General features: G+C 44.4%; 2 protein-coding genes across 5 annotated transcripts in view; both read left to right on the top strand.

Moving 5' to 3' along the window:
- The window catches only part of SPECC1 (sperm antigen with calponin homology and coiled-coil domains 1), a 192,425-nt gene that overhangs the window by 72,893 nt on the left and 96,520 nt on the right, over nt 1-23,012 (top strand). For 3 of the 4 annotated variants that reach the window (XM_062215713.1, XM_062215714.1, XM_062215712.1), the window contains exons 3-5: nt 4,346-4,553; nt 10,929-11,002; nt 11,372-11,550. In XM_062215713.1, coding sequence (XP_062071697.1) covers nt 4,346-4,553; nt 10,929-11,002; nt 11,372-11,550 — 461 coding nt within the window. Of the gene's footprint in view, nt 1-4,345; nt 4,554-10,928; nt 11,003-11,371; nt 11,551-16,717; nt 18,079-23,012 lie in introns of those variants that run through there. The other variant, XM_062215715.1, reaches the window with a different exon arrangement.
- Nucleotides 521-1,149, top strand: LOC133776627 (large ribosomal subunit protein uL6-like). The gene has a single exon (XM_062215716.1). It carries the CDS (start codon nt 541-543, stop codon nt 1,117-1,119), a length of 579 nt encoding a protein of 192 aa, XP_062071700.1. The 5' UTR covers nt 521-540; the 3' UTR covers nt 1,120-1,149.

The following is a 23,012-nucleotide window of genomic DNA, read 5'->3' as shown; positions in this document are numbered from 1 at the left end:
AGTGAAGCTATTTAAGGGCTATTTATTTATTTTCTTGTTTGTTTTCTTGAAAGAACTTTCTGGCATATATTATCAAACTTGAGAAAATTATTCCAGAATCCAGAAGGGAGACGTGCTGTATTAGAAACAGATTACTCATTTGTAGGTTTGCCAACCTTAGCAGTCTGCATCCACACCCATCACAGTGGCCCCCCAGGTCACCATTTGGTCCCCAAAGTGAACAAGAGCCAGCATTTGGGAAGTGAAGGGAGGTTGGAGCCTCTCAGGCCGCTCAACCCTCAGGTTACTCTGTTCTAGTCCCCAGTTTTGCTCCTGCCCCGCAGTAGTTCCAGCCAAAGCACACGGGTATGTCTAGACTCCAGGTGACAGGCCCTCAGCCTGAAGTTTCCATGATGCAGAACTGGCCAGCTCTGTGGAGGACCACGGCCTACTTCAGGCGGGAAGGCTCAAAGCTCTCTTCCATTCCTGATTCTCAGATGCTTTCAGACATGCTCACAGTGACTGAAGTGCAGTGCTCTCTTTGCCGCATCTGCTGCGAGAATGAAGACCATTCTCAGCAATCAGACTGTCGACATCCCAGAAAATGTCGACATCAGTCTGAAGGGGCGCGCAGTCATTGTGGAGGGGCCCAGAGGAACCCTGCGGAGGGGCTTCAATCACATCAACGTGGAACTCAGTCTCCTGGGAAAGAAAAAGAAGAGGCTCCGGGTTGACAAATGGTGGGGAAATAGAAAGGAACTGGCAACTGTTCGCACGATCTGTAGTCATGTACAGAATATGATCAAGGGGGTCACACTGGGCTTCCGTTACAAGATGAGGTCTGTGTATGCTCACTTCCCCATCAACGTGGTTATTCAAGAGAACGGGTCTCTTGTTGAAATCAGAAATTTCTTGGGTGAAAAGTACATCCGAAGGGTTCGGATGAGGCCAGGTGTTGCCTGTTCAGTGTCTCAAGCCCAGAAAGATGAATTAGTGCTTGAAGGAAATGACATTGAACTTGTTTCAAATTCAGCTGCTTTGATTCAGCAGGCAACAACAGTTAAAAATAAAGATATCAGAAAATTTTTGGATGGTATGTATGTCTCTGAAAAAGGAACAGTTCAGCAGGCTGATGAATAAGACCTAAAAGTTATCCGGCTGCAGAAACAAGAACCCAGATTGTGTCTTGTGGTATTTCAATAATGCAATAAAAGATTATTGATTTGAGAAAAAAAAATGCAGTGCTGCTTTTCTCCTTAAAATTCATCTTCTATTAAACAAAGCAGCTGTCCTAAGATGTAAGGCTTGCGGTCTTTTCCACATATGGTGATTTTCTTGGCCAAATGGGCCCATGTTATATTATTATTTAATATTATGTATATGACATAGGTCATTATGAGGAAAATAGTGGCTTCAAAAAAAGATTTATTTATTTATTTGAAAGAGTTAGAGAGTGGGAGAGATAGAAAATTAGATCTTCCATCTGCTGGTTCACTCCCCAAATGGCCACAATGGCTGAGGCTGGGCCAGGCTAAAGCCAGGAGGCTGGAACTCTATCCAGGTCTCCCACGTGGGTGGCAAGGACCCAAGCGCCTGGACCTTCCTCTGCTGTCTTCCCAGGCACATTAACGTGGAACTGGATTGGATGGAGCAGCCAGAACTTGCACTGGCGCCCATATAGGATGCTGTTGTCTCAGCTGGCAGCTTACCCCACTGTGCCACAATGCTGGTCCCAAGAATGGCTTTTATTGAGTGCTTTCTGTGTGTCAGGCACTGTGACAGACTCTCTTAGGTGTGTTATTTCACTGAACTGTCCTGTTATTTAGATGAGGAAGCTAGGGCAGAAGGATTAAAGCAATACAGGGCTGACAGGGTAGAATTTGGATTTAGACCCTGGCAGTCTGTCTGCAGACTTTGTACCCTGAGCTATTTTAATATACCGAAACAGCTTTCAAACTTGTTGGACCACAACCTGTAATGTTACATTTTATATTGCGTTCCAGAGCCACATGCTTTTATCCTTGAAATACAAGTTTCAGATAGCAATGCTTATCCTTGATGCGGGCGGTGTGCTCTGCTTACTGGTTCTCTCTGTTACTTCCCTTCCTCCCTTCCTCCCTCCTTTCTCTTTATCACAGCTTCCTAGTTGAAAAATGAAAAACTGCTCTACTGCCTTCCAGTATTTCTCCACCCATTCACTCGTGAAATGTTCATTCAGTACTTTATATCTGACCTTGCAGGTGGTGATGAAATAGACAAGATCCCTGTCCCATAGCGTTTATAGTCAGAAGGTATTTTTTTTTAAAGATTTTATTTATTTGAGAAGTAGAGTTAACAGACAGTGAGAGGGAGAGACAGAGAGAAAAGTCTTCCTTCCATTGGTTCACTCCCCAGATGGCCACAATGGCCACAGTTACACCGATCCGAAACCAGGAGCCAGGTGCTTCGTCCTGGTCTCCCACATGGGTGCAGGGCCCAAGGACTTGGACCATCCTCTACTGCTTTCCCAGGCGGGACCAGAACCGGCGCCCATATGGGATGCCAGTGCTGCAGGCGGAGGATTAACCTACTGTGCCACGGCGCCAGCCGCAGTCAGAATGTTTTGTACCTGACATTGAGTTTAAAAACATTTGAGAGGGCTGGCGCCATGGAGGATGGCCTAAGTGCTTGGTCCCCCACACCCGCATGGGAGACCAGGAAGAAGCACCTGTCTCCTGGCTTCAGATCGGCGCAGTTCCGGCCGTAGCGTTCATCTGGGGAGTGAACCAACGGAAGGAAGACCTTTCTCTCTGTCTGACTCTCTCACTGTCTATAACTCTACCTGTCAAATACATTTAAAAAAATTTTTTTAAAAACATTTGAAAAAATTATATTGTTTGTGAAGACACTCTCTGCCCCTCCCCCCCAAAAAATCTAGGAAGAAACTTATTTGGTATGAAGCGTAGATTACCTGGCAAATGCATAACTATTTAGTAACATTTATTAGATAATAGAAGAGATAATGATGCTTATTGCAGCATCATTCACAATAATAAAATAATTTGTATATTCAGACAGTGAAATGCTAATGTACAGCAATTAAAGTAACCTAACCCAATGTGTATTAATATGGGTACGTCTCAGAAACACAGTTAAAAACAAGTCACAGAACATAAAAAGCGTGGTAGCATACAGGACAAAGGCACATACCATATTAGACAATGCAGGGTAATCGGTGAACTGCAGAAGGATGGGGTGGTTGTACCTCCACTTGGGTAAGAGTGTCAAAACATCCCGCACGGGGCCGGCGCCATGGCTCACTTGGTTAATCCTCTGCCTGTGGCGCTGGAATCCCATACGGGCACCGGGTTCTAGTCCCAGTTGCTCCTCTTCCACTCCAGCTCTCTGCTGTGGCCCAGGAGGGCAGTGGAGGATGGCCCAAGTGCTTGGGCCCCTGCATCTGCATGGGAGACCAGGAGGAAGCACCTGGCTCCTGGCTTCGGGTCGGCACAGTGCCGGCCGTAGCAGCCATTTGGGGGGTGAGCCAACAGAAGGAAGACCTTTCTCTCTGTCTCTCTCTCTCATGGTCTATAACTCTACCTGTCAAATAAAAAAATAAAAATAAATTTAAAAAATCTAGCACAATGCCGTCCAACCGTGGGCACATACACACAGGGTAAAAGTGACAAAACCAAGGAACCACTACATGTTAATTTTTGTATAAACCCTCTGAGGATGGGAGGGCAGGTTGAGGCTTTAAAAGATCTTATTAAACTAAAAAGATCTAGCAAATGTTGCAAAACTTAATGATTAAAACGGTTTGCATGGATGGTTATTATTTTTGGTGCTTTTCTGCATATTTAAATGTGTAATAATTGGGTGAAATAACCATACTGTGCTCCTTTTTTGTTTCTGGCTTGTGTGCTGTGCCTCCCTGGCAATGGGCACATTTGGCCTTGTCTTCCTCTGGAGCATCTCAAGGCTGCAGATTTGGGGCTTGTAGGTGGGTCAGGTTTCAGGGGCATCATTCCACCAGCAGAGGGCACTGTTCTATAGCAGATGCGAGGTGAGGCCACCCACATCCAGCCGCTCCCAGTACAGGACCAGCACCTCCCAGGAAGCATGTTCTACCGAGCTGTGGGGCAGAAGGGTCTTTAAATGTGTACAGCTTCCTTTCTACTTGTAGAAGGGGCACAGAATCCCACCATTTGGACACATACATCATGTTTCTCTGAATATTCCTAGTCTTGGCTGTTTGTGAGGCCAGGAGTACTAGAAACAGCACCTGCTAAGAGCAACCTTCCCCACTGTGCCGAGGAGCCTGCTGCTGATTTGAAGGGACTTTCTTGTTAAACTGACCAGGGGACCTTCCTTCCTTCTGTTCTAGGTGGAAAAGGACTACTCTTACCTGAAGGAAATATGTGATCATCAAGCAGAACAGCTGAGCAGGACCAGCCTGAAGCTGCAAGAGAAAGCATCGGAGAGTGACGCGGAGATAAAAGACATGAAAGAGACCATATTTGAGCTGGAAGATCAGGTGGAGCAGCACCGGGCCGTCAAGTTACATAACAATCAGCTCATTAGTGAGCTGGAAAGTAAGTGAAGTCACACCCAGGCAAGGCGCGCAGCAGGCGTGAGCAGGTTTCTAAAGAGACCTGGAACTGTGGTGATCCCGGAAGGGTTTCTAAGGATGTAGATTTTGGGGTTAGGAAGACTCTATTTTGAGTGTTCTGTAATCTTCCAGGCCAGGAAGAATAGCACTTAAGAAACTATAATTAATCTCTTAAACTAGATAAAAACACTGGGTGACAGAAGAAAGGATTGTTGACCATGAGTCAACAGTGTAGGGTGTCTGAAAAAGACCAGATGCGTTTTGGGTATGTTAGGTGCATGCTGCATGAGCCACGCACTGCTGCCCCTCTCTAGGCACCGTGTGGCACTTTGAGACAGTGTATTGGGACCTTTGGGCTATGACTAGGACAGAATCCGCAAGGACTTTTCCTAAGGGTAGCACTCAGGGTCTGAGAATTATTTAGGGCAAATTGTTTGCTGCAGTTCTCAAGCACTGCCAGTGTGTTGACTTTTAGATCTGATGGATGAGAGATGGTCAGAGTGGAGTGAACAGTGTGTGCTTTTGTGGAGAAAGCACTTCTAGCCTGTCTCCTGTCAGTGGTAGGGTATCAGGTGACTGACACGTGTTGACCACTTACCCACTGAAGAGGCATCAATGTGTGGCTTATTTATCAACTCAGTTTGCTTTGAATAGGGAGAGGAAATTTTAAGAGACTAATCAAACATTGCCTGAGCTGTCCAAATAAGCCTCATCAAAGCATCACTTCTAGTGCATTTTGCTGTTGTAGCAAAAGAATCAACGCACAAAGCTTTGAGTGACACTAGCCAATACTAAAAATGGCTTGTTCGGTTTCCTGAGAATTCCATATTGCATTCACTTGTCATCAGAATTTATTTGTAGCCCCCAAATCGTTACAGCGCTTTCACAATTATTTTTGGGCATACACAGAGGGATGAAAAATTTGAGTCATCTGACACTTAAGGTTCCAACTGAAGTCAAACAGAGACACTCTGCCTTCTTGTTTTAGTTCTCATACTGAAAGCTAGTGTTCTTTTCATGGTCTATTTAGTACCATGTTTTTAGCATTTTTGTGCCTTTTTTTTTTTTTTTTTTTTTTTTTTTTTTTTGGCGATTTTCCTATTTACGTGGCTGTCACAAGCACAGTGCTAAAGTTCTGTCTGCTGTTCCTGAGCACAAGAGGCTGTGACAAGCCTCAGAGAGAAAACAGGTGTCTCAGGTAAACTTCCTTCCAGTGGGAGCTGTTGTGCTGTTGGGTATTAGTTCAGTGCTAACCAACAACATAGCACCTCCAGGAAGTACATCTCTGATCTGCCCATAAGGTTGCTAAGGTAACAGCTGTAGTGCATGATGAAGGCATGGGAGAGGTGGAGATGTGGCTAAATTTGTAGATTCATGAAATGAAAACCAACTTTAAAAAAAAAAGCACTAGGAGGCTGAACATCAAAGAAATATGTGTTCGCATTGCCCAGGGTCAGGAAGATGTTAAAACATGGCAAGTACTCTCAGGCTCCCCCATAAGGTATGCGAAAAGTTAAACTGGCAGGCCAGGCAGGTTCTTCAGATCGGGAGACTGGAGGAAGTTGAAAACACATGCTTAGTATTATAAGGAAAGGTAATAGCAGGATTCTAACACTGGTGAGGCTCACTTGTTTTACAGGGCCATTGGCAAATGAACCTATATAATGCAAATGGCGTTTCAGTTGAAAATATTGCCACCAGACTCTTGCAGGAACTTAGTCCTGAATTTCCTCTAGGAGCAGCAGGTCAGCATTTGCTAATTCAGTGTGCACAGCAATTTGATTTAAGTAACACAAATAATGAGAATTCACTGTGTATTCTATACCTCGATTAATAGGTTGGCATCAGGGTTGACTGTTCTTTTTCCATTCTGTGGGCCTGATGTGCAGTACTGCGTAGAGCGTTAGTGTCACCCAGACTGTTCTCAGTGGTCATAGTCATGCTTGGGAATGCAACTAGAAGCCTAGGTGCCAACGCCACTGTACAAGGGTACTTAAGAACGTTCATGGAGCAGTCGGCGCTGTGGCGTAGTGGGTAAAGCCGCCACCTGCAGTGCCGGCATCCCATATGGGTGCCGGTTCAATTCCTGGCTGCTCCAATTCTGATCCAGCTCTCTGCTATGACTTGGGAAAGCAGTGGAAAATGGCCCAAGTCCTTGGGCCCCTGCACCTGCATGGGAAACCTGGAAGGAGGTCCTGTCTCCTGGCTTCAGATTGGCACAGCTCTGGCCATTGTGGCCCTCTGGGGAGTGAACCAGTGGATGGAAGACCCCCATCTCTCTCTCTCTCTCTCTCTCTCTCTCTGCCTCTCCTTCTCTCTCTGTGTAACTCTGATTTTCAAATAAATCTTGTTGTTTTTTTTTTAAAGTTCATGGAAAGTGAATTAAAGATCCATTTATTTTGGTGCAATAAAAAAATTTGAAATCTGTGCATTGGAAGGATTCATGAAAAATGTGTTTAATGGGAAAACTGTACATAGAGTTGAAGGGTTTTTTGCACCAAAATAAAATTATATTTTCATCCCATTTCTCCATGAACTTTTACAAATATCCCTTGGATATTTCCAGATACAGCCCCATGCCTGAAAACAATGAAACCAAAGGAGACAAGTCCTACTTTGTTTTGTTTTTATGATATATTGCGGTTGCATATATGGTTGTATTGTCCCTGAACCCTTAAAAGTCAACACAGACACACCAGAGAAACCATCATATGATTAATGTCCAGAGCAGGTTTCGGGCCCTCCCACTGTGGTTAGATCCTCATATAGCTAAGACTGAAAATAACACAGATCATCTTTTGTGAAGCTTTTAAACTTCTGTTAGAAATATCAAGGTATTATTAAGATTTTTTTTTTCTTTTGGCCAGGACTCAGGGATCACACAAATCTAGCCCTAGACTAGTCATTCCTTCCTATAAGCTCCTTGAGAGAAATGGATAGAAAAATAAAAGGAAGTTAAGGAGTGTTCTCATAATACAGCACTGACAGACATAAACCCTCAGGCCCCACATGCTGAATTGGAACTGCCGGGGCAGAACCTGCCCATATGGAGTTTTTGTTAAAGCTTCCCTGGTGATTCTGATTCATTTCCTTAATAGACAGCTACTACCCCAGACTAGAGCACGAGGAACTAGCGAGGAGTTTTAAGTAGGTGACTGACTTGAACAGATGTAACTTTAAATGCTCTGATAGCATTTAAATTAATTAAATTAAATGCTCTGGAGAATTGCAGGTAGACAGAACAAAGAAAGATGTTCTTTTTTCTTTCTTTTTTTTTTTTTTTTTTTTTTTTTTTGACAGGCAGAGTAGACAGTGAGAGAGAGAGACAGAGAGAAAGGTCTTCCTTTGCCGTTGGTTCACCCTCCAATGGCCGTCGCGGCCGGCGCGCTGCGGCCAGTGCACCGCACTGATCCGAAGGCAGGAGCCAGGTGCTTATCCTGGTCTCCCATGGGGTGCAGGGCCCAAGTACTTGGGCCATCCTCCACTGCACTCCCTGGCCACAGCAGAGAGCTGGCCTGGAAGAGGGGCAACCGGGACAGAATCCGGTGCCCCGACCAGGACTAGAACCCTGTGTGCCGGCGCCGCTAGGCGGAGGATTAGCTTATTGAGCCGCGGTGCCAGCCGAAAGATGTTCTTAATAGGGAGAGGTGGTTAAGCCACCTGTGAAGCTGTTGAGCTATACAACAGTACTTGAAAAAGTTTGTGGGAAATGGATTTAAAAGATAAGTTTATTTTGGTGTGTAAGAATGAAGGCTTACGGGGCCTGCGCTGTGGCATAGCGGGTAAAGCTGCAGCCTGTAGTGCTGGCATCCCATATGGGCCCTGGTTCGAGTCCTGGGTGTTCCACTTCCCATCCAGCTCTCTGCTATGGCCTGGGAGAGCAGTAAAAGATGCCCCCAAGGGGCTGGCGCCACGGCTCAATAGGCTAATCCTCCGCCTGTGGTGCCAGCACCCTGGGTTCTAGTCCCAGTCGGGGCCCCAGATTCTGTCCCCATCGCTCCTCTTCCAGGCCAGCTCTCTGCTGTGGCCTGGGAATGCAGTGGAGGATGGCCCAAGTGCTTGGGCCCTGCACTGGCATGGGAGACCAGGAGAAGCACCTGGCTCCTGGCTTCGGATCAGCATAGTGCGCCGGCCGCAGTGGCCACTGAGGGGTGAACCAACGGCAAAGGAAGACCTTTCTCTCTCTCTCTCTCTCTCTCTCTCACTGTCCACTGTCCACTCTGTCAAAGAAAAAAAAGATGCCCCAAGACCTTGGGTCCCTACACCCGTGTGGGAGACTCGGAAGAAGCTCTTGGTTCCTGGCTTCAGATTGGCACAGCTCCAGCCGTTGTGGCCATCTGGGGAGTGAGCCAGCAGATGGAAGACTTTCTCTTTCTCCCTCTCTCCCTCTCTGTAACTCTGCCTTTCAAATAAATCTTTAAAAAAAAAAAAAAAGGAGGCTTACTAATTTGATGGTACAGGTGGAAATACTACCTTGAGAATCATTGAGCACTCATTGCTTTGGTTATATAGGCAGAGAGCCCATGCATATTATGTGTATCATAATGTACATTTTCATGCATTTTTTAAAAATGATTCATTTATTTAAAAGATAAGAGTACCATAGGAAGAGGGAAAGGTAAAGAGAGAGATACCTTCCATCTACTGGTTTACTCCCCAAATGCCTGCAAACCAAGAGTAGACCAGGCTAGAGCCAAGAACCTGGAACTTGATCCAGGTCTCCCATGTGGGTGGCAGGGGCCCGAGTACTTGCATCATAATCTGGGTCCCGGCTGCATTAGCAGTAAGCTGGGACAGAAGCACAGTAGTCAAATTCCCTGTATGGGATGTCAGCATCCCAAGCAGCAGCTTAACCTGCTGCTCCACAGCACCCTCCCCTCCATGCACTTTTTGAAGTAGCCTCATATGCAGGCCCATATTTTGTCTACCCTTGGAGATTTTGATCCTGTGGGACTAGAGTCTGGGGCTCACACATTTGTGCTTTTGAAAAACTCTCCAAGTGATTCTGAGGTTTAACTGTGATTAAGAATCACGACTCTGGCCCGGCATTGTGGTGTAACAGATTAAACCTCTGCCTCTGGTCGTGGCCTCCAACTGTCTGCTAATGCACCTGGGAAAGCAGCAGAAGATGGCCCAAGTGCTTGGACCCCCACACCTATTGGCTCCTGGCTCCTGGCTTCAGCCTGGCCCAGCCCTGGCTATTGTGGCCATTTGAGGAGTGAACCAGCAGATTGAAGATCTCCCCCTCTTTCTGTCTCTCCTCTCCTCTCTCTAACTCTGCCTTTCAAGAAAAAAAAAAATCTTAAAAAAAAAAAAAAGAACAACAACCATAGAAGCTGGTTTATATAAGTCACTAGAGGCAAGGGGTAGACAGTTGGCCTTGCCATTAAGTTGCAGGTTAAGGTGTTCCATATAGAAAAACCTGCATTCAATTCCAAGCTGCAACTCCTAACTCCAACTTCCTGCTAATGCAAACCCTGGAAGGCAGCTGTGATGGCTCAAGTAGCTGAGTTCTTTGCCTCCGATATGAGACCTGGATTGAGTTCTTTCCTCCCCCTGGCCACTGCAGGCATGTGGAAAGTGAACCGGCAGGTGGGAGCCTGCTTTCTCTGCTTCTCAAGTCAGTTAATTTTTAAAAAGAAGTCATGGGAGTAATAACCGGTCATACTCTCTGTTATCAGAAGCCTTATACCTGAGAGTTATAAAGAACATCAGGATGATTTTGTGTGCAAATCAGGGAGTCCTTGGGGTAGGTGTGGGAAGTGTGAGTGATTACTAAGGACCTTTCCATAATGCTATATGGTTATACAACCTAAGTTTTCTACATTGTATAGTTCTCTATCTTAAAAGAACTTCCTACTTCTGGTTCCCAGTTTGCAGGGTGCTAAAAATCAAGTTTATAATAGAATGGATGGGCCGGCGCCGTGGCTTAACAGGCTAATCCTCCGCCATGCAGTGCCAGTACACCGGGTTCTAGTCCCGGTCAGGGCGCCGGATTCTATCCCGGTTGCTCCTCTTCCAGGCCAGCTCTCTGCTATGGCCCAGGAAGGCAGTGGAGGATGGCCCAAGTATTTGGGCCCTGCACCCGCATGGGAGACCAGGAGAAGCACCTGGCTCCTGCCTTCGGATCAGCGTGATGCACCGGCCGCAGCGGCCATTGGAGGGTGAACCAACGGCAAAAAGGAAGACCTTTCTCTCTGTCTCTCTCTTTCACTATCCACTCTGCCTGTCAAAAAAAAAAAAAAAAGAATGGATGGATGTACAAGCCTGTATCCAGAGCTGCCCCTTTGCTACCCAGCTTACCTTCTCCCAGGAGTCTCCCAGCTCTTCCAACCCTGTCTCAATTGCTTATTTCTAGGTAACGTGATCAAGCTGGAGGAACAGAAGTCAGACTTGGAAAGGCAGCTGAAGACCCTGACAAAGCAGATAAAGGTGAGGTGCGGGGTACAGCCAGGAACAGGGAACCATTGCTGTCATCTCACTCTAGATCTTTCCCATCTCAGGTTTGGAAACCTGGGGAGAATACTCCATTTACTCTCTCTAGTCTGCTTTCCGTATCACAGGTCTTTGGTTGGCATCAAGTAAAATTAAAGCAGTCATTGAGTTTTAGGATGGAGGACTCTGGTGACACAAACGTGTGATTCCCACCCATGCTGCTTCTCAGCGAAAAGACACCATGAGAGTGGGGTCTTGCTGAGCACTGCTGCCCCCTCCTCAGTGGTCCACACGGGGACCCTGGAGCCCTGCCCAGGTGCCGGTGCTGGCACTGTCTAATGCGGGTGTGGACTCTGGCATTTTCAGGAGGAGACTGAGGAATGGAGGCGCTTCCAAGCAGACCTGCAGACCGCCGTGGTGGTGGCCAATGACATCAAGTGTGAGGCCCAACAGGAGCTGCGCACTGTGAAGAGGAGGCTGCTGGAGGAGGAGGAGAAGAACGCCAGGCTGCAGAAGGAGCTGGGGGACATGCAGGGCCACAGCAGGTTGGTGACAAGAGGGGAGCCACACCTCCACGATCTGACGGGCACCTGGATAGCGCTTGGCTTCTCACTTGATCTCTGTGCATGGGGCTGTGTTGTGGAGAGATGGGGTGCTTTTATGTTTCTCTGTGCCAGCTTCTGTGATTCCTTTTGTAGGATCACGGCCAGCACCACCATCACTATTCCAGTTAGGGCTCAGTCACTGCCCTTCTCTGGCATAAGGCATTGGAAAACCTCCTCCCTTGTATACATAGGAAAGGTTCTAGCCAAATATCCTCCTAGGCTTAAAGAACACAAATAATAACTAGGATGCCCCTTAATATTTAGTGCACACTAATAGATACAAATACAGCACCTTATGTAAGTCACTGTTATGTAGTGGGGAAAGTTGCAATCACTCCCAAGGGAATTGCCCTCAGCTAAAGGACTCACTCCTGCTGTCCCAGGGCCATGCTTCCTTACTGGCAGTACCCTTGCCACACCCCTCTCTGTTACAGAGGACGAGCGTGGGAAACAAGCGTCTGCTGGATGCCTGATGCTCCCTTCTGTTCTTTCAAGGGGAACCACACAGAGGTTCACTACTGAATAGTGATGTTTAAGAGAAAAGTATTTCTGAAATGAGCTCCAAGTTAATTATTATTTAAAATTTAAATGGCTTTCAGGCAAATTTAGGAACACTATTTTCGGCTTTAACTAGTGCAGTGTTATCTTTTCCCCATCAGGAATCAGTGTCCTTAACTTTTTTTTTTTTTGAAGATTTATTTTATTTATTTGAAAGACAGAATTATAGCGAGAGGTAGAGCCAGAAAGAGAGAGAGGTCTTCCATCTGCTGGTTCACTCCCCAAATGGCTGCAATGGCCACAGCAGAGCTGATCCAAAGCCAGGAGCCTCCTCTGGGTCTCCCATGCAGGTGCAAGGGCCCAAGGACTTGGGCCATCCTCTACTGCTTTCCCAGACCATAGCAGAGAGCTGGATGGGAAGTGGAGCAGCCAGGACTTGAAGCGGTGCCTATATGGGATGCCAGCACTACAGGCTAGGGCTTTAACCTTCTGTGCCACAGCACCAGCCCCTCAGTGTCCTTAACTTTAAGATTCTTGAATACTAGGAAATTATTTCAAATTTTCAGATTTTTTAAAATACAAAACCTAGTAGTCTTTTAAGTCAAATGTACTGGATGGATTCTGAGTGTTCATCTATCCATATTCTCCAGGTTCAGAGGGGTTGTTCATTGACTTGCATCTGAATCTTTGGTTCTGATGTTCTATTATCATGAATTTAGTGACACTGGAATTAGTAGATTTCTTTTTAGAATTTTTTGATTCTTCCATCAAACCCATTCCAATTAATTCCCATGTTCTTTTGCTCATCACTTTTATAGAAAAATTTTATAGAAAATGATCCATAGAGAAGGGATTAAGATACGTCATGTAGCTAATTCCATAATTCACTCTGGAGAAATCAAGATCATTACTTCATAGTCACACCTCAATCTTTTTTTTTTTTTTTTTTTTTTTTTGGACAGGCAGAGTTATAGACAGTGAGAGAGAGAGAGAGAGGCAGAGAGAAAGGTCTTACTTCCATTGGTTCAACCCCCAAATGGCCGCTACAGCTGGTGTGCTGCGCCGATCCAAAGCCAGGGGCCAGGTCCTTCCTCTTGGTCTCCCATGCTTGGGCCATCCTCCACTGCCTTCCCGTGCCACAGCAGAGAGCTGGACTGGAAGAGGAGCAACTGGGACAGAATCCAGCGCCCCAACCAGGACTAGAACCCAGGGTGCTGGTGCCGCAGGCAGAGGATTAGCCAAGTGAGCCGCGGTGCCGGCACACCTCAATCTTTTGGCCTCTTAATGTGAATTTTAAGTAAAGACGGAAGAAGAATAGGAAAACGAGATGTCATAGTATTCGCTGTTGAAATGATTGTGAGGTCATTCTATCTACTTTGCTTTTGTGTCTGCTTTTGTTTATTTGGCTATTTGTCTTGCTTCCATGTTGTCTTTGGAAGAGGAACAAAGTCATAACTTGTATTGCTTCCTATACACATTATTTTCAAGATAAATGGTGAAAGACAAGTCCTGAATTGCCATGGTAGCCCTAAACAGTTTATATGTAAGATTCTATATAATTGTTATGTAGATTCTAAGATACAGACCAGATCATACAACTTGAACACTACTATAACAGGGAATCTGTGTGTATCCTGATAATTTAGGGCTCCATATGCTGTATCTTACATCTTCAAATTTAAGTTTACTTTAAAAAAATATTCCTGTATTGATTTTCCAGTGATTTGCAAACCCTGCCTCCCAAATTGAGCGTTTTATTCTTTATCACAAAACATTTCAAATTTTTATTTTATTTTGTTTAAATATTTATTTATTACTTGAAAGGCAGAATTACAGAAAGAGACAGAGAAACACAGAGAGAGGTCTTCCATCACTGGTTCACCCCCCAAATGGCCACAATGGCTGGGGCTGGGCCAAGTGAAAGCCAAGAGCCAGGAATTTCATCCAGGTCTCTCACGTGGGTGCAGGGGCCCTAGTACTTAGGCCATTTTAAACTGCTTTCACAGGCACATTAGCAGGGAGTTGGATCAGAAGATGAGTAGCAGGAACTCGAACAAATGCCGATAAGGGATGCCAGCATCACAGGCAGCAGCCGTAGCTACTACGCCACAATGACAATTCTGATGTTTGAAAATTTTAGAACTGCCACAAATCAAAATATGGCATTTTACTAAAATGCATTTTACTAAAACCAGATGTCAGCTGTTTCTTGCCTGTCATGGCCTTTGGCAAGATTTGAGACAGCTGCCTATGGTGGGTTTTTATCTGATTTTGCCCTTCTCTGGAAACCTGCCTCCTCTATAGAGTTGACTCTTTGAAAGTTACTCACTGATGGCTCAGCTACTTCCCGAACCCACCTCTCAAGCAAGAATTGTAACCAACTCACACTCAAAGCTCCTGAGGCAATCTAGTGCTTCCATCTTGGCTGAATGAGTTCTTGACTGGAAATTGTGTGACTCTGACAGTCATGTAACTGTCAGTGAACTCAAGAGTCATTCTTGGTTCAGCCATAGCCAAAGAATTTGCAGAGAATTCTCTTGATGAGGTCCTCCAAGTGCAACTAAGAGAAGGTAAGAGCATCCAGAAAGCACCTTGATCATGACATGAGATTAACTGGTTCATAATCACATTGTGCATAGGTGGACATTGGAAAGAATTGCTAGAGTCTGGCTGGTAGGTGGGCAAACAGTGTGCCTGGCTAGGGATTCAAATTAGCGTTTATTTATGAAGAACTCATTACTGAAACAAAATGGGATATTATTAAACTCATTAATGATCTTCATTAATCTCATTCTGTTCTCAAGGATAATTTTATTTGAGTTGGAATAACTGATGGAGAATTAGGACTGTAGACCCATCTTTGTCACCAATGGACATGGCTCCTTCCCAGGCCTAGCTCCATTCGCTGTTAAGTGAGGAGCTGAGAGCAAGTAGCATTTCAGGGTCCTGGAAGCTCTGCCATTCTCTGAGACCCGTTGGTCAGCTGACCTGTAGTGGGAGAGTCAGAAACCCAAAATGCCAACTGTACCATCCGTCTGGTGCCATCCTTTGAACCTTTTCACACAATGGCATCTCTGTCTTAGCTGTGGTTTGGGAGCCTGGTATTCCTCATTTAGAAATTTGAACAAACTGATATGTTTTTTATGGACCTGAAAGTGATCTGTTGTACTGGACACATACAAATTAATGTATAAAGGGGTAATGAATAGCTTCCTCAACTCTTGGCTCTTCTACATTTAGACAGTTGAAAGTCATTGAAATGGAAACTCTAAGTGAAATTGAAACATCAGTTCTTTTTCCTGAAAGATTGAGTCCTGGGACCTGACAGACAGAAAACACACAGGAAGCCCAACACCATGATTTGGTGGGCTACATATAGTCTTTTGAATGAAAGAAATTGTCGATGTGCAGTACATGACAGTAGCAAGGACAGACTGAGGCCATTAATGCCACTATTTTTAGGGTGACAGCCCATGTTTTTATTGGGTAGCACTAGTAAGCATCTATAGAAAACATCTTAAAAGGAGGTCACTAAATACACTGACTTCTGTGCCTATGTAACTGTATTAATTTCCAGAATAAAATGCGTAAGATTCAAAAGCGTTCTGTTTGTACCACCCACTGGTTCTTGCAGTGTCATCTCTGAAGTGAGTAGCATGGCCTGTCACGTGCACACTCTGCTGGAACTGGCTTCTAATGCCACATGTACACATCTGCCTTGTCCCTAATATCCGTGTGTGCCTGTGTCACCCTCTGTGTTGTTCTCGAGAGCTCTGATGGTCACAGCTGCTCAGTGTTCCTTGGCTGCTGTTGAGAGGGCAAGTACGGAGGTGGAGGTTGGAGATTGGAGGTGCATATTCTTGGGTCACTGAGAAATCTCTTCTGGCATTCTTGCTGCAAATGCTTTGATCCAGATCCCCAGCCCTGGTGGAGAGGAGCAGTTCTCCTGGGCCTTGGCAGCAGTTTCTGAATGACTGTAGGGGCCTTTAGCATTTTATGGGTCCTCCATGTTGAAACTGGACCTTTCATGTCCCGGTACTCCAGAAAGCATGCTCCATTCACCCACATGCCACTTATTTTTTCATGGTTTAAATTCACATTTATGCATTAAATAGTCTACAGTTCTGAAGAGCTACGTCCGGCTCCGTGCTCTCTGACCCCATCTTTACAGATTTTCTTTGCAAAATGTGAACATAAGCTTCCCTTAGGCCTTTAGGATTTTTGAGCTGTATTAATAGGAGAAATCTTTTTTAATTTTTATCTTTTTTTTTTTTTGGCCTTGACTGTCAGACAGTAGAGGAACCACAAGCTTTTCTGTAAATTTCAGATGGCCCTATGTTATTCATCCTGGACTCTCCACTTCACCAACACAGTTCTTCATTGAAGAAATTTCTGGTGGAAGTTGCATAAAGGCATTTGAAGTCTTTGGCATTTTCTCTGTCTGAAAATCTTTGGTTTCCTAAGAATTGGAGCAGTAGGAACGAAGATGCGTTGGCCTACTCTGGACATTAGCATTCCCCTGTGGGACATTTTTGTGTTTAGTAAATTAAGATCCTGTTGCCTTAAGTCACTCCTTTACCAGCCTTCCCTCCCATTTCTATCTTCACAGCTCCATGGTCTCTGTCAGCTAGCAGAGCACGTGGTGGAAGAAAGACAGCCCAGCCCTTGCCATGATTGGAAACCACAGCCATTTCTGTATGAAAGGGGGAATGTACACAGGAGAAATTATCTCTTTATAAAGAGCCCAGTTGTCTCCTTGTAACATTCACTGTTGCACACACAATCATTGCAATCAAGTCTCTTTTACCTTTTTTTCTACATTTTGGAATCAACTCACTGCATGATCAAAGATGAGCCCTCCCTCTTTTTTATTCCTCAGAAGATTCAGCAGTCTTTTATTTGAAGAATAAAATGAAGTTACGCTGAAAACAAAGTTTGATTCTTGTGAAAAAGAAATGTTTTATATGCAGCTAGAGTGTTGAGAGGGATTAGCGCCTTAGCAAGTTCTGAGCGTGGTGAATGCAGCCGATGCTGGGGTTCTACTTGTTGGCATTTATTTTTATGCTTCCTTCTGAATATAATGTCAGATAATCTCGGAATTCACACTACTTAATGCAAAGTAAGAAGCTGCCTGCAGTGATGCTCACTCTGACGAAGTTAGAAAGTTCTGCTTCCTGATATCAAGTTTCACTTGAGCTTTTTCAAGCTGGGGTCTGACTTCATTACCTCATCTGAGACAAGCAGCTACTAAGCTTTGGTTTGATTTCTAGACTCTTTGTTGAGCCGCATGTGAATCGATGTTTGGTTGATGATAAAGGCTGTAGTTTAAGTCACATACGCAGGCACGGTGACAGGACTAATCGAGAAACAACTGAAAACTGAGGAAGGACAACTACAACAGAAGCCTCATTAATAAGCTTACCTTGGAAACTTTACCGACGGTCAATGCAGACGTGTACAACTCGGAGTGATCCAAAACTCAGATTTTAAACTTTTGGACATTCATACGATGGGAGGATCGCTTTCCAAATTCAACAACCTCCATCAGGCAAAAACCTGTGCTTCTCTTGTGAGGAGCTAGTTTACAATGTAGGGTTGTTAGCCATATCATCCAAAGGATAGGGCGAGACAAGAGTTACTATCCAATAAAAGGAAAATCAGGAACAGGAATGCTCTTCATACTCAGGAAGATGTTTCAGGGCGTCAAACTGGAGAGCTCAGAATCTCTAGAAAATTTTAACCTGGTGTGAGAAAAAAGATGCTGGCTGCCTTCTCTGTAAAAATAATGTGGACACTTGTACAGTCGCTAGTAGTAGAGTTGGAATCTATATTCTTAGAAGTCTTAGAATGATTTAAAATTCACTTGCCAGGTGTTTTTAAATATTAACAATAAGAAAAATGCAACCTCAACTTAAAAGGCATAGCTACATTTGCACCTCCTATTTTAATCTGTCTTTATTCTAGGTACTGTTGGATATTTTTATATATGTTTATGAAGTACTAAATAAATATGTTGTTATTTAGAAGAGTCTGTTGCTTGATTTTTTTAAAATAAGTATTAATTTTTCATTTTATTTGAAAGGCAGAAAGAGAGAGCAAGAGAGAGTTGGAGACAAATCTTCTAGCTGCAGATTCACTCACCAAATGCCCACAGTAGCTGGAGCTGGGCCAGGGCAAAGCCAGGAGCTCAGAACTCAATCCTGGTCTCCCAAATGAGTGGCAGGGACCCAAGTACTTGAAATGTCACCTGCTGCTGTCACAGTAGCAGGAAGCTAAGACTGGAAGCAGAGTAGCTGGGGCTGGAACCAGGCACTATGTTGAAGGAGGCAGGCACCCAAGAGGTTTGTAATCACTGCCTGCATTTTTGCAGGGTCTTTGTGTCATTTTGTTCTAATTTTTTCATGAGTATAGTTTCAGAACTTTATTTATATTTGAAATTATTCAATCAGTATAATTTTTCTTCTGAAAGGCAAAATACAGAGAGCGAAAAAGAGAGGTAGATGGGGCCGTTGCTGTGGCACAGCCAGTTAACGCCCTGGCCTGAAGTGCCGGCATCCCATATGGGCACCGGTTCGAGACTCCACTGCTCCACTTCCGATCCAGCTCTCTGCTATGGCCCGGGAAAGCAGTAGAAGATGGCCCAAGTCCTTGGGCCTCTGCACCCATGTGGGAGACCCAGAAGAAGCTCCTGGCTCCTGGGTTGAGATCGGCGCAGCTCTGGCTGTTGCGGCCAATTGGGGAGTGAACCATCAGATGGAAGACTTTCTCTCTCTCTCTCTGCCACTCCTTTCTGTGTAACTCTGACTTTCAAATAAATATTTTTTAAAAAAGAGAGGTAGCCTATCTGCTGACTCACTCATAAAATGCCCACAGTACCCCTAAGGTTGTGCCAGGCCAACACCAGAAACTAAAAACTCCAGGTGTGTGGCAGGGACCCACCTACTTGATCTTTCACCACTGCCTCCCAAGATTTGCTTTAACAGGAAACTGGCAGGAGCAGAGCTGGGACTCAAACCCAAACACTCCAATATGGAATTTGGGCATCCCAAGGAGTATCTTTTTTTTTTTTTTTAACTATTTATTTATTTATCTGAAAGAGTTACAGAAAGGCAGAGACAGAGAGTCTTCCATCCACTGGTTCACTCTCCAAATGGTTGCAACTGCCAGAGCTGGGCCGATTTGGAGCCAGGAGTCAGGAACCGGGGGCCTCCCCTGGTCTCCCATGCGGGTGCAGGGACCCAAGCACCTGGGCCATCCTCCACTTCTTTTCCAGGCTATCAATAGAGTACTGGATTGGAAGTGGAGCAGCTGGGACTCGAACCAGCACCCATATGGGATGCCAGCACCATAGGCGGAGGCTTTACATGCTATGCCACAGTGCTGGCCCCCCAAAGCATGTCTTAACTATTGTACCAAATGCCCACTCCTGGTTACAGAACTTTAAAGGCCACATCAAATATCTAGAATTTGAGGTAGATATAGGCTGGACTTTAAATATAATCATAGGTGGTTGATATGGACTATGAATGTAATTTTTAATAATTTCATTATTCAAATAAGAAGACCTGGAGCAAAAATGCTTATTTTGCATCAATTAATTTTTAAGGCAAAAACTCCAGGGTATCAGACAATGTGATATATGGAATTTGAAGTCTAAATGTATGTTGTTGCTTATTTAATGTATTGATTTTTTCTGAAATATGAAATCATATTTAAATATATTAGTATTAAAATGGAGAAATGAAGAAAAATATTAAACTTCCTTCTCCTCTGGTACCACCCAATAAGATAATTAGTGTTAATGTTTATATTTTACTCATCACTTTACTAAAATCTATGATAGTATTCATTTATACATTTTTTTATGAAAATGGGATTATGTTCTCTACAATACTCTGCACTTGATATATTGTGAACATCTTTCTATATCAATATATGGAAATTTTAAAATTTTTATTTATTTATTTGAAAGAAAGAGAGAGAGCCCAAGCTCCTATCTGCTGGTTCACTTCCTAATGCCTGCAGTGGCCACTGCCTGGGGCCAAAGCTGGGAGCGGGGAAACTTAATCAATGTCTGCCACTTGAGGCAGAAACCCAATCCCTTGGGTCACCACTGCTGCCTCCCAGGGTCTGCATTAGCAGGAAACTGGAATCGGGGATCAGAGTGAGTATCAGAGCTGGTCCCTCTGAAATGGGGTGCAGGCATTTGGGCTAGCATTTTAACTGCTAGGCCAAATCTTGTCCGTGTAGCTCCATATATTCCACAGGATGAGCATGCCCTAGAATAGTCAAATATTGTCTTACTGATAAACATTAAGGTGATTTTTCTAGTTTTTTTTTCCTTTATGACTAATGCTATAATATCAGTCTTTATTCACACCATCTTGTGTAATTGTGTTTTTATTTTTTTAGGATGAATTCCTAAAAATGGGACTTCTGCATTAGAGAAAGTGCACAATTTTAATTTTAATAGATACTACCAGATTACTTACCTGAGAATGGAGATATTTTGTCCTTGATGAGAGTGCCAACTTCTACATAGCCTTAGCAGCTGAACATGGCACTAATCTTAATTTTTGCCAACAAGATAAGCAAAAACTATTATCTTAACAGCACTTTAATTTGGATTTCCCTGAGCTTTTTTAAAGATAATTTTTAAAATTTTAAACTGACACCTAAAAATTATACATATCAAGGCAAGTGTCTGATGCAGTGGTTAAGATGGTTTATGGTGGGCCGGTGCTGTGGCTCAACGGGCTAATCCTCCGCCTAGCGGAGCCGGCACACCGGGTTCTAGTCCCGGTCGGGGTGCCAGATTCTGTCCCGGTTGCCCCTCTTCCAGGCCAGCTCTCTGCTGTGGCCCGGGAGTGCAATGGAGGATGGCCCAAGTGCTTGGGCCCTGCACCCCATGGGAGACCAGGATAAGCACCTGGCTCCTGTCTTCGGATCAGCGCGGTGCGCCGGCCGCAGCGCGCCGGCCGGGCGGCCATTAGAGGGTGAACCAACCTTTCTCTCTGTCTCTCTCTCTCTCACTGTCCACTCTGCCTGTAAAAAAAAAAAAAAAAAAAAAAAAAAGATGGTTTATGGTATGCCCCATTCCATACCAGAGTGCCTGGGTTCAAGTCCCGGCTCCACTCTAAGTTCCAGCTTCCTGCTAAGGCACACCCTGGGAGGCATCAGTAATGACTTAAGTAGTTGGATTCCTGCTGCCTACATGAGATACCTAGATTGAGTTCCCAGCTCCTGGCTTTGGTATCTATGCCTTGCTGTTGCAGGCATTTGGGGGAGTGAACCAGCAGATGGGAATCTCTGTCTTTCAAATAAATAAAATAAATGAATAAATACTTCTTAAGAAATTGTGCATATCTGTGGGGCACCATGTTTTCTGTACATGTATGCATTGTATAATATCCAATCAGGATAAACATGTCCATCAAACATTTAACGGTTCTTCATGGTGAAAACATCCAACATCCTTTTTTTCTAGGTTTTATTTTGTCTTTTGGAGAAATAAGCAGTGTATTCTCATTATCAAACGGTCATCCTAGGGAGTGGGCATTGTGATACAGCAGGTTATGCCATGACTCATGACACCCCATATCCCATATTGAAGTGCCAGTTCAAGTCTGCTTCTGTTTAGCCTCTTGCTGCTGCATCCTGGGAAGTAGCAGATAATGGCTCAAGTGATCAGGCCCCTACCATCCATAAGGGAGACCAGGATGGAGTTCTGAGCTCCTGGCTTTGACCTGGCCCAGCCATGGGTGTTGCAGCCATTTGAGGAATGAACCATGGATCTCTCTCTCTCTCTCTTTCTCTCTTTCTGTGTCTTTTTCTCTCTTTATGGCTCTGCATTTCAAGTAGATGGAAACAAACACTTTTTTTAAAAAAAAAATGAAGTCAACTTAAAATGATCGTGACCATTTAGCCTAGCATTTGAGCTGCCACTTGGGACACACGCATCCCATATTGAAGTGCCTGGGTTCAGGTCCTGGATCCACTCCCGATTCCAGCTTCTTGCTGGTGCACACCCTGGGATGTAGCAAGTGATGGCTCAAGTAGTTGAGTCACTGCCATGCACCTGGGTAAATGAATTCTTGACTCGTGACTATCCTAGTCCCACTGTTGTGAGCATTCGGGAAGTGAACCAGCAGGTGGGAGATACCTATCTGTATCTCTCTCTGTCTCTCTGCTTTTAAATAAATAAAATAAAATAAATAGAAATTTTAAACAAGTATACAAATAAATAAAGTCATCCTGCTGTGCAATAGAACATCAGAACTACTTCTGTCTGACTTAGTACCCACTAGCCTTTTCTCATCCCTCTCCCCAACTCTTCCCCAGCCTCTGGTAACTGCTATTTTAACTATGAGATGAACTCTTTTAGTTTCCACATATGAGTGAGATCTTGCTTATTGTGGATTGTTTCAATTAAATATAATGGCTTCCAGTTCCATCTTTGTTGCTGGACCTAACAAGATTTTATGTCTAGATAGATGTACTGTATTTTATCCACTCATCAGTGAGTGGACACTCAAAATATTTTGTTTCCATTTCTTAGTTATTGTGAATAGAGCTGCTGTAGATATAGGAGTGCAGATGTCTCTTGGGTTGATTGCACTTCCCTGGGATACAACTCAGTAATGGGATTGCTGGATCATATGGTAGTTCTATTTTTAGTATTTTTTTTTTTTTGAGAAACCCGCATACTGTCTTCAACACCATCAACAATGTGCACATCCTTACCAGCACCTGGTATCTTTTGTCTTGTTGATAATAGCCCACCTAACTGGAATGAAATGGTATCTCTTGGTGGTTTGATTTGCATTTCCCTCCTGATCAGTGATGCTGAGCATGTTTTCAGGTACCTGTTGGGCATCTGTATGACTTCCTTTGAGAAATGTCTG

Source organism: Lepus europaeus, chromosome 18, assembly GCF_033115175.1.
Source record: "Lepus europaeus isolate LE1 chromosome 18, mLepTim1.pri, whole genome shotgun sequence".
In the NCBI taxonomy this organism is placed as follows: domain Eukaryota; kingdom Metazoa; phylum Chordata; class Mammalia; order Lagomorpha; family Leporidae; genus Lepus; species Lepus europaeus.
The sequence above is the reverse complement of the archived record's forward strand: the minus strand, read 5'-3'. Positions and strand labels throughout refer to the sequence as shown.

Excerpts from the sequence above, each read along its gene's own strand:
- LOC133776627 (XM_062215716.1), top strand. The coding sequence starts at position 541 with ATGAAGACCATTCTCAGCAATCAGACTGTCGACATCCCAGAAAATGTC.